The 15202-nt window shown below is 28.8% G+C and overlaps 1 protein-coding gene, 1 long non-coding RNA gene and 1 pseudogene across 21 annotated transcripts in view; 1 reads left to right on the plus strand and 2 right to left on the minus strand.

Annotated features, from left to right (window-relative positions):
* Positions 1 to 483: 483 nt before the first annotated feature.
* On the minus strand, positions 484 to 4218 carry LOC149514627 (uncharacterized). 2 transcript variants are annotated; one of them, XR_016328157.1, is made up of 4 exons: positions 4045 to 4218; positions 3854 to 3956; positions 2981 to 3586; positions 484 to 767 (listed from the first exon to the last, which is right to left on the minus strand). It is a non-coding gene; the product is annotated as an uncharacterized LOC149514627 (long non-coding RNA). The 2 variants fall into 2 exon arrangements; XR_016328156.1 differs by having other exon boundaries at positions 3854 to 4217.
* A 1516-nt stretch (positions 4219 to 5734) lies between these two features.
* The window catches only part of LOC111302336 (GDSL esterase/lipase At5g45950-like), a 96429-nt gene continuing 86961 nt past the window's right edge, over positions 5735 to 15202 (plus strand). For 2 of the 19 annotated variants that reach the window (XR_016328150.1, XR_016328154.1), the window contains exons 1-5: positions 5737 to 6218; positions 6597 to 6690; positions 6860 to 6918; positions 7003 to 7085; positions 7766 to 7826. Coding sequence is in view for 9 of the 19 variants with exons in the window: in XM_089744522.1 (XP_089600648.1) it covers positions 7778 to 7826; positions 7966 to 8069; positions 9076 to 9202; positions 9334 to 9506 (453 nt within the window). In the remaining 10 variants the exon portion in view is untranslated. Of the gene's footprint in view, positions 6219 to 6242; positions 6485 to 6562; positions 6691 to 6859; positions 6919 to 7002; positions 7086 to 7765; positions 7827 to 7965; positions 8087 to 8149; positions 8234 to 8357; positions 8465 to 9075; positions 9203 to 9333; positions 9622 to 15202 lie in introns of those variants that run through there. The other 17 variants (XR_016328146.1, XR_016328149.1, XR_016328148.1 and 14 more) reach the window with 17 other exon arrangements.
* LOC149514628 (uncharacterized) overlaps positions 11360 to 15202 on the minus strand; it is a 49807-nt pseudogene continuing 45964 nt past the window's right edge.

The raw sequence follows: 15202 nt of genomic DNA on the forward strand, positions 1-15202 counted from the left end.
TATTTTTATTTTTATTTTAAAAAAATTTCACACATAATAATATAAATCTGGAAAAAATAAATAGGACAATTTGATTTTTTAGTGAAAAAAAAAATTGAGTTAATAAAATTTGGAAAAATTTTAAATTTATTAAAAAAAACCAAAGTATATGTTTTGAAATTTTATCTTTATTTTAAAAGAGAACAGAACTTGAAATTTTTATATGAGTTTTTCTTCGTGATCATCAGTTTGAGTTATGCTCTCATGTCCCCTTCTTTTGCTTAATTATATTGAAGATAACTTTTAGCATTGTATGTTTAATGATGCTGTTGGAATCGGAATTTGCTCTCTTTTAATTTGTTTGAGTAATTGTGGAGGAATGCAAGCAACCATTTATGGAGAAAGAGAAAATTAATTAGATCAAAGGATCAAAATAAGATGACTAATAAAGATCCCTTCTTATCATCCGATCAAGTATATGTAATCTTATATTTTCATTCATCATTGATGATTTAATTTTTAAATCAAATTTGATTTTTTTTTTTTATTTTGATTGATCAAATTTTGAGTTTACTTTTCACAATATATATATTTGATTCACCATATTTTTAAACTTACAAGAATTTAAATATAAGTTTAAACATATACTGAGGGCCAATGACTCCAAAGTTCAAACATGAGTCCAGGATTCCTTGAGAACAGCTTAGTCTTGGTATTAGCCAGCTCCTAATTACAGCCAACATCATCAGGATCCAATTGGCTCTGTTTGCAACATCATCAGGGTCATACTGTATTCCATCAAATGGATCAAAAAATGGATCAAAGGAAAAAAACCTGAATTACTAAAGCTGGATCAGAAAAGTGGGGAAAAGAGTCTAGTTGGACAAGTTTTCTCTCCATTGTTAAAGTAATGTTATCATATTTTTATTAAATATTAAATTTTTTATGGTCTTAAATTTGAGTTGGACTTCCTTCACCTATTGTTAATTAATTTTAAATTCGATATTTAATATGTTATTAAAACTTAGGTTCTATTATGTTATTATTGTCTATTACTCTTTTAAAATTTGTAGTAAGATCTAATGGTAATCCTTGCTAACTATGTGGCTTGTTTAAATTAGACAGAAAAGCATTAGAAAATAATACTTCTATTAGAAAAGAATGCTACCAGAAATTGTTTAATTAACAAATAATATCTCCACTTTTTTATAAAAATTTGAGATAAATTGTGAAATCGTAGATTGATATTGACATTTAAGAAAAACTTGACACTCTGGTAGTACTTTCTACTACTTTTCTTTTTTTTTTTTTTTTATTACATCAAAAGGACAAAAGCTTTAATACAAATAAAAGAAAAAAAAAAAAAAAACTTAATTCGAAATCAGATCTCTCAAGGGCCTATAGGCACTATACCAAAGGTTTAGGGATAATTTCTATCACTTTTCATGTACTTTTAATATTTACAAACTCTCTAAAGAGAATTTAACAAGTTGTTTGAAACGATTGATGAGAATCATGACCGTGTAGTTTTAATACTCTACTTATTTCTTGAGTAAAGTTAATCATTTGACTGATTATTTAGTTAGTAAATAATTTCGAATGCATAAACCCATTCAAAAATTTTTTATTTCAGAAGAATTTTAACTTAATTTTTTAAATATATTATTAGAGATGTAAATAAACTAAGCAAATTTTGTTATATTTGTAATCTGTTTGTTTAACATTACCAAAAAAATGAAATATTATCGACAAAAATTTTAATTTTTATCCATAATATTTCATTTTTTGTCTATAATAATATTACCGATAAATTTATCAATAAAAGTTTCGTTAGTATAACGAAGTCGATAATATAATTTCATTAATAATTTAAAGATAAAATTTTTTTATTTACAGACAAAATTTTCAGTTGGTAATTATTTTAATAATTTTTTTCAGTTTTGAAAAAAAAAAACTTCATCAATAATAGTTAAAATTTCATATGAAATATATATTTTTTAATCATATATAATTCTACTTTGCTTACAAATTCTCTCATTTTATTCTAGTTTTTTTTTTAATTTATTTTTTAAGTAATTACATGAATATTAAAATATACATAAATAGAAAAGATAAATAAATAAAACAATCATTTCCATTTATAAAAGAAAGAGCATAATAATATTTTTCAATCTGAAGTACCATTTTCTTGCAGTCTACCAGAACCAATACTCACCGGTTTAAGTTCTTACATATCGTTATTACTAAAGCAAATACTTCAACAAGTGACTAAAATGAGTATATAACAAGATTGACTAGAAGGACTTGTTGGAGTTGAAGCAAATTTGGAAGCTTTCTTAAAATAATATTAAAGTAAACTCACATGAAATGAACTAAAAAATCATAATTTTTGGATAGATACAAGATATATTGCAAAACCATATTAAGCAAACAAAACGCCAAGATAAATGATAGCCTTGGAAACAAAACAAAATGATTGGAACCAGAATTTGCACTAATTTTCTAAAATTCATCTTGGACAAGCACTATATTAGCACTAATGCCAAGCAAATTGTCACATAACACCAAGTGTTTAGGATAAGGAATTCTTCCTTTCACATTCCTTGAAGATTTACTCATTTATGTGTAGGTAGATATTGTTGAAGAACATTTATAAAACTGATTTTTACTTACAATTAGGAGATGGATTCAAACCTTAATCGTTAATGGAACTAAAAAGCACAAGTCAAAAGAAAACCTCACTTGTATTAGAAAATTAAAACTAATTGCTTCCAGCCAAAAGCAATTTATAAACTAAGGTACAACAAAAAGTTCATGACAGTTAAGCAAAAACTCAATATAAATTCACTCTTAAAATGATTAAGTTTCCACAAAGATTTAATCTTTAAACTTCTTTACAGTTAAGCATGTGCAAGTATGTTCATGGATGATGACACTAACAACAATAATAACAATATAAGAGACCACAAAAGAGAGCTATAAAAACCTCAGACACTATTACCTTTTGACACCTACTTCTTGTCTGTTGCTCAAGCTTGGACCTTGGTCCCTTAGAAGCCATTAGTTAATAGATGAATTGCAAGACAAGTGAAGACAAAGAACCAATAGATGAATTAGTTAAATACTAGAAATAAAAGTTAAATTCAATAAAAAGTATAGACAACAAAAACACCAACTCACATTTGACAATGGTTCATAAAATTGTAAAAGGGCTTATCGCTAACACTAAATGATGTTAAATATATTAATTCAAATAGCCATGACCTTAATTAGAAACAGAACAAAAGATTCTCAACTCATTTATTACAAACAAACCTCAATAAAGACATAGTAAATTTAAATATGTTATTTATTGGCTTATAATAAGCAAGAATTTTCATTTCCTTTGTACCATACTATATCTCAAATAAGATGATTTGGTATTTCAACAAATTGAATCGACTTTCTAATTGGCTCTAGCTCATCACAAATCAAAGTTTAAAATTGCATAGAAAATATACTTGATGGAAAATTTAAAAAGCTAAAACGAATTTCATCTTTACCTTTACATCAAAACCTAGGAAAAAACATCAAAGTTCTGTCTGATTTGTTGAAAATTGGAAGGAGACTGCAAAAATAAAATATAAAATTGAAATATGGAGGACATTCTAAAGAAAGCATGATTCATCACACATAGTATCAAAGAAATTAGAGATTTCATTTTCCAAAAAATTTTACTTTTCTTTAAATTGTTCAGCTAATCAATAAACGCAGTCATTGTTACTTTCGACAAATTCAAACATGTCTCTTTGATTCTTCCTTTTTTTCAATTTAAATGTCATACAAAAACTCATATTATTAACAAAAATTTAAAAAAATAAATAAATAATTTCACCTGAAGCTTCTATGGACAGATATTGCTCGAGAACGGCAACAAACAGGCTGCCACGAGCAAAGTAAGCCGCGGCTGTCAACCCATTATGCCCATCTCTGATCACCTATGCATCTCATTTCTTCTCCTTTAGTGCTGTGTGGCTCTAAAAAAGATTAAAAGAAGCATCTGTTTAAAAATATATATAGTTTCACCTGAAGCTTCCTCGATTACTGGTTTTTGAGATGTTCTCAGTCACAAATGATGTTGTAGTGGTGAACGGTGGAGGGAAAAGGCCGTCAGAGGAGGAATTGAGGATAGAGAAGAAGGATGATGGTCTAGTGGAGGGGGTGGTAAAAGAGAACTGTGAGTGAGGGCGATAAATGTTTAAGAGAAGAGTTAGGGATTTTATTCCTAAATGAAAATCACTAACGAAATACCGACAAAAAATTCGTCGGTATTTCAAAAACCGATTTAAAAAATTCAAAATATAAAATTTTATTTATTAATTTAAAAATTTTTTTACACCTAAATTATTAATCGTCGGGAATTTTTTCATTAATATTCCATTAGTAAAATGTGTCTACATTATTATCTATATAATTTTTCATTCATAAAGTATGGTGCCAAAAATTTATTGACAAAAATTATTTTGTTTGTATTTTTTTTTAATAATCCAACGATAATTCAATGGTAATAAATTGATAATTTCACTTTTCAACTTCGTTGATAATTCATCAGTATTCTATTTGTAATTACTTACGAAAAAATTCATTGATAAAATTTTATCGGGAATAAGTATATTTTTTATAATGTAATTAATGAACCATGAAATATTTTTTATGATCATTTGTTAAATTTAATAAACGAATAAAAATTGAGCATGTTTATAAACTGTTCGTAGAATATTATGTTAATTTTTACAAATAAATCGAATATAAACAAATTTTGTTTGTTTGTAATATGTTCATTTAATTAAAAAACCTTAAAATGTTGTTTACAATTGTTTGTTAAATTAATAAACAAATATAATTCGAACATATTTATGAATAATTAATCAAACATTATGTTTATTTATCTTATAATATTATATATATTTATTATTAAATTAAATAATCTAATATGAAATTACAATATTGATAATTTATTGCGAAGAATATACCTTATAATAATTGAAGGTATTACAACCCACATCTTTTAAGGTGTTAGATATATTTAATAATTTAAAATATGAAAATAATAAAAAAAAGACACGAAATTAACACGAGTTAAAATTTTTATAAAATTCATATATGGGTTTAACAAAAACTACAAAAAATATTTTTTCATAATTTTCATGTTGATATGAAATGTAATATCTAATTTATGATCCATAAACATTTAGTTTAGTAGTCAAAGAGGCTTGAGTAGATATCAAAAGCTTGATTTTGAATCAAGTCCCCTATTTTTCTTACTTTTATTAGAATTTTACCCTCATGATGTATTAAAAAAAATTTAATTTTTGTGTAAAATATAATACTAATACATGAAATATTTTAAACGATATGAATATAAGAATTATTAGATGGATAATTGATAAATTAATCTTATATCACTTTTATCAAATATTCTATTAGCATGAACACTGCAGAGTACATATCAAATACACTAATTATTAGTTTAGCTCGAAATATAATTGAGTCAAAGAATTTGTGATATGAAATTTGAGTTTAACTTGAAGTAAAAAAAATATACTTTACGTTAGATTGAGTTTTAGTTCTAACTTTGATTTCTTATAAGTAAATAGCACAAAATTATGAATATATCATACAAATATCACAACAAAAAATATATAATTTTAATGACATCTCTTTTTTTCACTGTTTGAGAAACCGCCGGAGCTATCCTTCAATACCCTCTATTGTCCTAACAAAAATGAAGCCACCATTAGGCACCGGTGATTTAAGCACACTAATAGCCTCCAATAATAAGAAAGAAAAAGCTCTCCTGACAAAATAATTTTTTTCATCGTCTCCCATTTGTCTCCTTTTGTTCTTCTCCCTTCTTTACCGATTGAAAAATTAGAAAATTCCACCGTAAATTTTGAAAATCAAAATCTCTCTCAAATTACTCTTCTCCAATACGATTTCAAGCTATTATCCATAATTTTTTAAAATCAAACCCTAACTTTTGAATCTCTGCTCTCACCATCATCATCGTCATCTTGCCTCATTCGATTCATCTTGTCACTGTCGACATCGTTTCTTCAGCGAGGTAATTTCGCCAAAATTACTCATTTTGTCACAGTCACGCTGTTTCTTCAGCCAGTTAGGTTCGCCAATTTTGATTTCCCTCTCTAGTTTCAGCTTGATCCGCGTCGTCTTCTCCGTTAACATCGTTTCCTAGCTAGGTACTTTCGCTAAAATCAATCTCACTCCCTTTTTTTATTTTGATTTTGTAATGAACCAAATGTCTAACTGTCCAAAGGGTTGCGTACATACTTTCGCCAAAATGAATTCGTTACGAATTTTGAATATCCCTAATTTTGGTGAATTGCGATTTGGAATTGACGGTCGAAAGGATGTAGCAATGAAACTTATTGGTAGATCGCTGTTAGTGATTCCATTCATGAGATTGTAGCTAGCGGCTAGGTTGTCTACATATGAAGAATTCAAGGCAGATTCACAAGTCACAACTTGTGTTATTTTTGTCCTACTTTTCTTTACGCGTTTATTTCCATCCACATTCATATAGGTATGCTAAGGGCTTCTAAATTTTTTACAAACAGTAGCTGAAACCAGATGCAACGCAGAACCAGTCTGCTAATGGGTTGATCACATTATCCTCAGGTGTAATTGCATGAGACAGCGTCTGCAGTTCTGGTATGACTTATTTTTGCTTCTCATTGCTGATCATTTTCCCTTGGTCCAAATGATTTATTCATCAGTTCTTTTGACATTTGATTTTTTGATGATAGATTCTTAAAATGTGCTAATATGTTAGTATTAGTATTTCTTTCTATAACTTGGGATTTGTGGATGTTGGATGTAGACTGTTGAAGGACAAAAGCGAAAGCTGGAGGAAAGTGAGCAATTGGTAAATCAAAGGAGGTAAGTAGTTGCTCCTGATTTGTGTTTTTTGCAATTGAATGTTTCTACTTGATGAATGTGTGCATTTTTTTCTTCCAATTTTAGGGATCTGATTGCCAAGTATAGAAGCTCTGTTGAAGACCTTGTGAAGACTGAACCATAGTTGCTTCTCACTATACTAAGCACAGGTAGGAAAATGCATACAAAACAATTTGACTTGAATATTGTTGATAAATAGTTGCAGTTTGCACTGTTTACTGTAACTATCAATTTAATTTCCAAATTGAGTTAGAATTGCTCATAAAGAATCTTGATACAAAGAGGCTATTTTGCATGAGCATGAGCTAGTTGCTTTTTGTGTACCCATTTCGTGTTTTGTGTAAAATAAGTAAAAGAGTGTATAGTTTTAATAACATACTGTCATAGAGTTTCAGTGAGGGCATATGGTTAAGTTGTTGTCTGGGAATGAATATGGGGAAAAACTATGTAAATTCTAGTATCTTGCACAAACACAAAGAAAGCAAAATGAATCTTGCCTCAAACAAATCTTTGGAATGTGGTTGCACTGATTAGAGTTCAACTTTGAAATGTGGTTGTCTTCCATTCATTTGCAGAACCTGCTCCCTTTAGAGCTTTATGTGAATCAAAGAGAAAGGATATAAATTCTTATTCTATTGTCATTGAAAACTCTTTAGCAAATTATTTCCAAGAAAAATTGCAAAGTTGTTCAATGCTGTTTTAGAGCTGTCGAGTTGATTTATATCTTACTTTGAAAGTTTGTTTCCATACATTTCAATTTTTTCTTGCTATGGTGACTCTTGTCATGTGCTGTAACTCTAATTATTCAATCAATATCTGTCTCTGACAGATACTCCCAGTTATGCTGGATGTTGGTACTAACAATCAAAGGCTACTTGAAGACCAGCTTTGTGAGTAAAATGTGTACTCAATTACTTTGTTCTTAAGAAGTTGTTACCTTTGCAGTGTGGACCATATGATATGATTGCTGTGACTTTGTTTTTTGACAGGTTGTTAGGATTTTTTTAACATATTCTTTTGGCTTGACAGATTTGGGATTAAGACAACCTAGGTTAGAAGGGGAAGAATATCTATCAATTGTTGATGAGTTCATGGAAGCAGTTTTCACAGGTTGGCCTAAGGCTATTGTACAGGTTTATTTCTTTCACAAGTGAGAATTTTGTGTTCTGCTTGGTTTATATCATGTTGTTTGTTTGATGGTTACACCATTCAGTTTGAGGATTTTCAAATTAAATGGGGCTTTGAAACTCTGGAATGCTATCGGAAAAGGTTTTGCATGTTTAATGATGATATACGGGTGAACTCTTGGTGCAACAACTCTCTACTTTTATGGACTAGATTAGTGTCTAGTGTAATGCAGATTGCTCTGAAATCACTACGAATGCCACCATTATTATAAAGTTGCGCTTAATATCTCTTAGGGAACTGCTGGAGTTACACTTGCTGGATTGTTAGGAACTGTAAGAGCACAAGGTTGATCATTGGCTGACTTTCCAAACCAAAAGATAGTTGTGGTGGGAGCTGGAAGGTACTTGAGTAACTTATAGATAAGGCTTTGGCTTTCAGCCATTCACCAAAATTTTTCAGCTGTTTCTCTATGCCCATTCCCTCTTGGCTTTATAAGTTAAAGTTTGATGTTATGCTTCACTTTTATAATGTAGTCTTCTATAAGTTATAGATGTTCTTTACATATATAGGTTTAAATGATCAATCACATTTGAGCCATACCTCTATTCTAACAAATTTTCGCTTATAGCCCTAAATTATTGCTTTTAGGATAATTAATGATTTTGCAATTGATGACCCAAGACAGGGAATGAGCCTAGAAAAGGAAAATTCTATTAATCTAGAATTTAATTTAGTTAATTCATGTAATTATCTTTAAAATATAACATTTAAAATGTGTGATTCAAATTTCAATATCTATGACCTCTTTAGTTCTTACTCATGTTGCAATCTCTTTTATAAAAAAAAATTCTATTTAACTAGAATTGAGAGTGAAATACTAAGTTTTGGTACTCTTTTACATCAGGAGCATGAAATATTAATTAACACGTTTTAACAAATATCAATAATTATTTTCCTAGCTGCCTTCTGCTGGTTTCACGTTTAATTTTCCATGTTGTTTGATTATTGCAGAGGATGCATAGGCTTGGAATTGCACGATTGGTCGTTGTTGGGGTCCCTCCATTGGGCTGCATGCCCCTTGTCAAGACTCTAATGGATTTATGTAGTTGGGATGTTGTGAACAACCCCAAAAAATATGGTAATTAGCTTTAATCAATCCTTCTTATTTCTTCTTCTTTATTTGGTTTCAAAATGCAAAAGAATGATATATATATATATATATATCTATGTATATATTTATATTTCTGAAACCCCCAAAAAATTTGACAGGCTTGGCTGAAACTTCCAAAGGATGTTGTAGAACGGGGACAGTAGAGTATGGAGATACATGCAGAGGCATGAGCACAGGCGCTGATATGTCAAAATATGTATTCTGGGATGCTGTTCATCCAACAGAAAAAATGTATCCCTCAATGAACAGAAACTTGAGGAAGACAATTTAAGTCCAACATTTGTAATGAAATTATCAAGTTACGATGGTATCAAAAGTTTTCTACAACATTTATAAGTTGTAGTTTCAGAGACACTGAAAATAAAAAAGAATGAATTGTTTTCTAATTTTAGTGGGTACAACAATTATAAATGTGAAAATTATTTGAAACAAATAAAGTAGTATTTTTAATGGCAGTTTTAAGTGTCATTATAGTTCATTTAATAAATGTAAAAAATTTGAATAAAATGTGATTTTTATCGACAATTGAAAATGTTTTTAAAAGTTTATATTTCCTTATAACGGCAGTTTAAAGTGTCGAAAAAAATCATACTATAAAATTCATATGTATCTCTGACACCGGTGATTAAACTATAAAAGTTTTTACGAACACTCATTTTGTCGACTGTTAAAAACAACCGGCAATAGTAATAGCAGTATTTTTTTAGTTTTTTACTTCCGCCTAAAAATGCCAATAAAAATGACTTTTCTTTTGTTGAGCACAGGATATGGAAAAAAAAATAAATTCAATTAAATTTGCAATAAAACTATGTTTATGTATTATGATATTTGAATTAAATATAATTTGTTAATTAAAGTGATATTAAAAAAATTAAACTTACCAATAGTTTAATTATAAAGTCTACTTTCATATTTAAACGTGTTGTTAGTTTAAAATAAATATAATAATGTTTAATTTTATATTTAACTTAATTGACTCATATAATTTTTTAAAAATTTAAAATTTAAAATCTATATTTTATTTTTATTATTTTTAAATTGTGATTTTCTTCATATTAAATAATAAAATAATATCAAAACAATTAATTAATTCTTAATTTTAATATGTTGATGTAACTCCAAAATAAGAGTTAATTAATTACTTTGACATTATTATATTTTTTAATATAAAGAAGGTCACAATTTGAGAATAATAAAAGTGAAATGTAGATTTTAAAATTTAAAATTTAACTTTTTAAACTCTAGTTTGTTCTTTTGTGCAAGGAATGAAGATAGAATTCATTTCTAGCATGACAAGTGCATTGAGAGATACATTTTAAAAATTAAATTTCAAAGGATTTATTCTCTTACTGTCAACAAAGAGCAGCCAATTAAAGAATTTGGAAATTGGATCGGTTCAAACTTGGAGTTGGAGAATTCAGCTGTGTAGAAACCTGTTCAAATGGGAACTGGAATCACGGATCAAGTTAATGAACCTGTGACTCTCTGCCCCACAGTTCACAATAGGATCATACGGTAGCACACAGCAAATGGTGTTTTCAGCACCAAATCTTTCAGAGAAGTTCCGAACTCCATAACAGTTTCTAATTCAACCTATGAAAATACATTTGGAAGGGTGTCGCACCCATCCGAAGTAGAAATTTTTTGCTGGAAGACTCTAAAAGCCGGTATCCCTGTCATTGATCTACTTCATAAAAGAAGATGCATGGTTAACGTGATGGACAAATGCTCATTCTACGAGGAACCAGAAACTATTGATCATCTCTTTCTGCTCTGCTCTTTTGCACGTCAAATCTGGTACAAATGCTGTCTTCAATGGAATATTAGCTGGTCTATTCCAGGTTCCATCAAATCCCTTTTTCTGTCTTGGAATACTCTTGTTGCAAGTAGTAACCAAATATTAGCTGTTCTATGCAATTCTATGGTCGATTCGGCTGGCTCGAAACGAGAAAATCTTCAAGCAAAAACAGTTTCAATTGATCAAGTTATCAGTTGAATATGGGCTAGACTTGGTTGGTGGATGAAGGCAAAATATCCTAATCTGAATTTTTCAGACTTGAATTTCATGTACAACATTCGAGACTTAACCATTCCGCTGCACCGAAGATATCCAAGGAAGAACATTCATTGGTCTCCGCCAACATTTGGTGTCTGGAAAATTAATGTTGATGGATCTGCTGCTGGTAAACCAGGTCCTGCAGGTATTGGTGGAGTAATTCGTAATAGCAAAGGAGAAGTTCTGCTTATGTTCTCAAAAAGCATTGGCGTTAAAGACTCTAATCTTGCAGAGCTGATGGCGGTAATAGAAGCTCTTTCAATAATGGTAAGTTCGAACATTGACTCTATTCCAGAATTGATCATCGAAAACGACTGTCAAGTAGTCACAGCATGGATTAACAAAGTATGCATCAATCTCTGGAAGTGCAATGATCTTCTCAGCAAGTTGTATAACTCTATTCTAGAGTGAGAAAAGTTTCTTTTGTCCATATTTACAGAGAGGCCAGTCACTTTGTAGATTTGTTGGCCAAATTGGGTGTTTTTAGAAGAAATAATTTTGTAGTATGGTTGTAATTTTTGTTTATTAAAAATAAATATCTTTTACTGTTCAAACAAACTTTAAAATTTATCTTTCACTTTTAGTATTTTCAAATTATGACTTTTTTATATTAAAAAAACGTAATAATATCAAAATAATTAACTAACTGTTAATTTGAATTTACACCGATATCTCAAAATTAAAATAATTTTGCTAATTGTTGCTTAATTTTCTTCCTACAATTACTTGAATAACTGGCAAACTCAAATTTCTTTTCATTGACACCCAAGGACCATTGACTTTGGGATATAGATTAAAAGTCAATTTGGATTTCATCATACTGCCAGTAGATTGAATCCAACTAAATTGGCCACCCATTAAGAAGTTTCGATTTCAGTGCGGTAGCGGCATTCTCACCGTGCCAAGGTTTAGTGATCCATCGAAGGGGAAATTTACTAGTGGCTAACTGCTATTGGTTTTTTTTCACTTTTACCCTTAAACCATAAGAAGCTTATAAAAGTCATTCGTCCTAATTCAATAAATATTCTTTTTTATTTAAGCATGTAAGCCTGCAAAGATTGGAAGACTTTTGTGATTGGAAGGATTCTTCTCTTTATTTTTTATTTTGTTTTTTTGTTTAAAATTATGGAATATATACATTTATTATCATTTTATTTAATATAATAGATAAATTTTACTATAATAAACTAATAAATAATAAATTATTATATAATAAATAAATAAACAAATTTTAATAGTCTAAAAAATTTTTGGAGATTATTTTATTAATTAACAAGTATCTACAAAAAATAATAAAAAAATAGAAAATATTATTTGACATATTAATATTATTTTTATTAATTTTTAATCATTTATTAATAAAATTATTATTTGAAATAAAAAAAATTTATTAATTTATTAATTTTATAAATATTAAATAATTTACATTTTAAATTAATATTTTTAATGGCATTTTTCCTTTTGTTACAATTTAACTCACCATTACCGCTATGTTTACATCTAAACACATATTTTTATTATTAATTTTAATATTACCTTACAATAACTAATCTCACTTTTATCACTATCTTTAATTTAACTTAAACCAATTTTATTAAATGACCCCTAAATTTGGGTCCAATTCAAAATTGATTTTTACGTTTTCAGCAATATTACTCTCTTCTTTCTCTCTATAATCCAGTGTGGACCGTTCTAGACGTCGCCATCTGCTACTTACAAAATGAAGGGTCCGATTTGGGGGACCCATCTTACATAGACAGGACAAAGCATATTCAGATCCCCACAAATCCCACATGCAAAAGTTTCTTACCGGTGCCTGCCTCTACCTGAACCATTCACCACCAAAACCAACAAAGAAAATGTTAAAAAAAAAAAAAAATCCTTCAAAAGCCCATAAGCAAACTATCAAGCAACTAGCACATCAACAACAAAACTACATATACAACTTGGCCAAGATTTAGGTTGAGATGTGTTTTAGATTTTTATTCTCTTATTAGTGATATAAAACCTTGGTTGACATTTTTGTGTTTTAAAGATATAAAAATATCTTTGATCATGTATAATTTTATTGAATTATTTTTTTATAAATTCACGATAAATTTTTATATTTATGTAATTGAATTTACATAATTATATAAAATTTTATATTTGTTAAATAATGATTATATTTTTAATAATTAATGATGCTTTATATCTCTAAAAAATGAGTTTAGATGTATGCAAGTGTTCATGTTAATTACACATGTCAATGTAATTTCTTTTTATTTACAATTATATGGACACGTGGTGCATATATATAAAACTGTTTATGATGAAAATTTCTATAATCTATTTATAAAATGATTATTACAAAAATACCGATAAGGAAAACTATAAGAAATGGGAAATTCAATTCTTTTGTATAATACGTGACTTTTGAACCAATGATTCAATAACTCAAAAGTCTAAGATTTGAATTTTTTGTTTTTTGTTTGTTTTCATGCTCAATCATATAGAGGACTTTTAATGATACAAAAGAAATGAGTACAAGAGATTTGATATCTCTTTTTAAGTATTTTATAGTTTCAAATTGAGACTTCACTACCTTTACAATTGGCTATGGTTATTGCAGTTTCTCGGTCAATTTGCACCATTGCTGGTGGAAAGAAGCTGTAGTAAGGTCGATAGTACATATTTAATCCGCTAGGTCCTAGCCCGACAATTGAAACTTCAAAGCTTGCCTTTCACAAATAACAACATTATATATGAGCAACTGAAAAACAAATGATCATACAAAAGCATAAAATTAATGAAAATGGAGATGGTGTTATTTGTTGTTTAAGCTCACTTGATAAGCTAATCACTCGAGCTTGGACAATTCATAATTGTAATAGATTAAATTGAATGGAGGATGCTTGAATTTTGAGCTTGAACACATTGAAGTAGTTATTGGAATGGCTAATGTGAGAAAATCTCCATCAAAGACCCCATATTGTTTGGTGCTCTTCTTGGACTTTGAATCCAAATTTGATGTTGAACATGATGGTTCTTCCCTGTAAATGATACAAAGAAAACATAAATGGGGAAAAACTTATATAGAATCAATTATGATAAGTTTTCTTTTTAGTACATATGAGAAAGTACAAAGAGAAGTTGTGATTTGAATATCAAACCTCAATACTCATTATGTTTGAGAGATGAAAATTAAAATCAAACCTAAAAATCAGGGTGCCAGTTTTAAAATTGAATGCTTCACTATTGGTACTTGAAGCTGCTTCAACTTGTTCATTGATGGAATGAGCAATGGGAGGATATTTGTTGTGAATAGAGCATTGTCTAGAGAGAAGGGATATGATCTCTTCAAGCCAACCACCGACAATTTATGGTAACCAAATTCGCACAAAAAAAAAAGCAACCCTGTTAGGCTGTTACCATTACATAATATCAAGGTCTAAAAGAGAAAGAAGCTGCATTCTTAAGACTTCTATAAAAGATGAAAAAGAAAGGAAACCTAATTCTTTATAAAACTATTCTATAAATCTAGTTTTTTTTTAGGTTAATTCAGCAGGCAATTTTCCCACTGTGAAAGGTACTGTTTAGAGGCCTCTACAATTAAAAAACAGAAAAAAAAAAAAAAAAGGCAAAATGATGTGAAATTCAGACCATAAACCTCATGAATTTCACAAGTAACATCATATTAATTAGTAAATGGAAAGAGATATTAAAAACTAGAATTTATCATTGGATCAATAATAAGCTATACATGATTGAAGACAAATACCTTCTCCTCTTCAGGCAATAAAGGTGTACAATTTCCATAATAGCCTTGGTTTGAAGGGGGCTTCATCTGAAAATTCAGTACAGATGTTGGTGAAGTTCTTGATGACAAATTCACCTACATAAAAAATAGAATTCCATTAATTCACCTAATT

The sequence above is a fragment of the Durio zibethinus genome, chromosome 15, assembly GCF_047325235.1.
Source record: "Durio zibethinus cultivar Kanyao isolate XHJ-2024 chromosome 15, ASM4732523v1, whole genome shotgun sequence".
Lineage (NCBI taxonomy): Eukaryota > Viridiplantae > Streptophyta > Magnoliopsida > Malvales > Malvaceae > Durio > Durio zibethinus.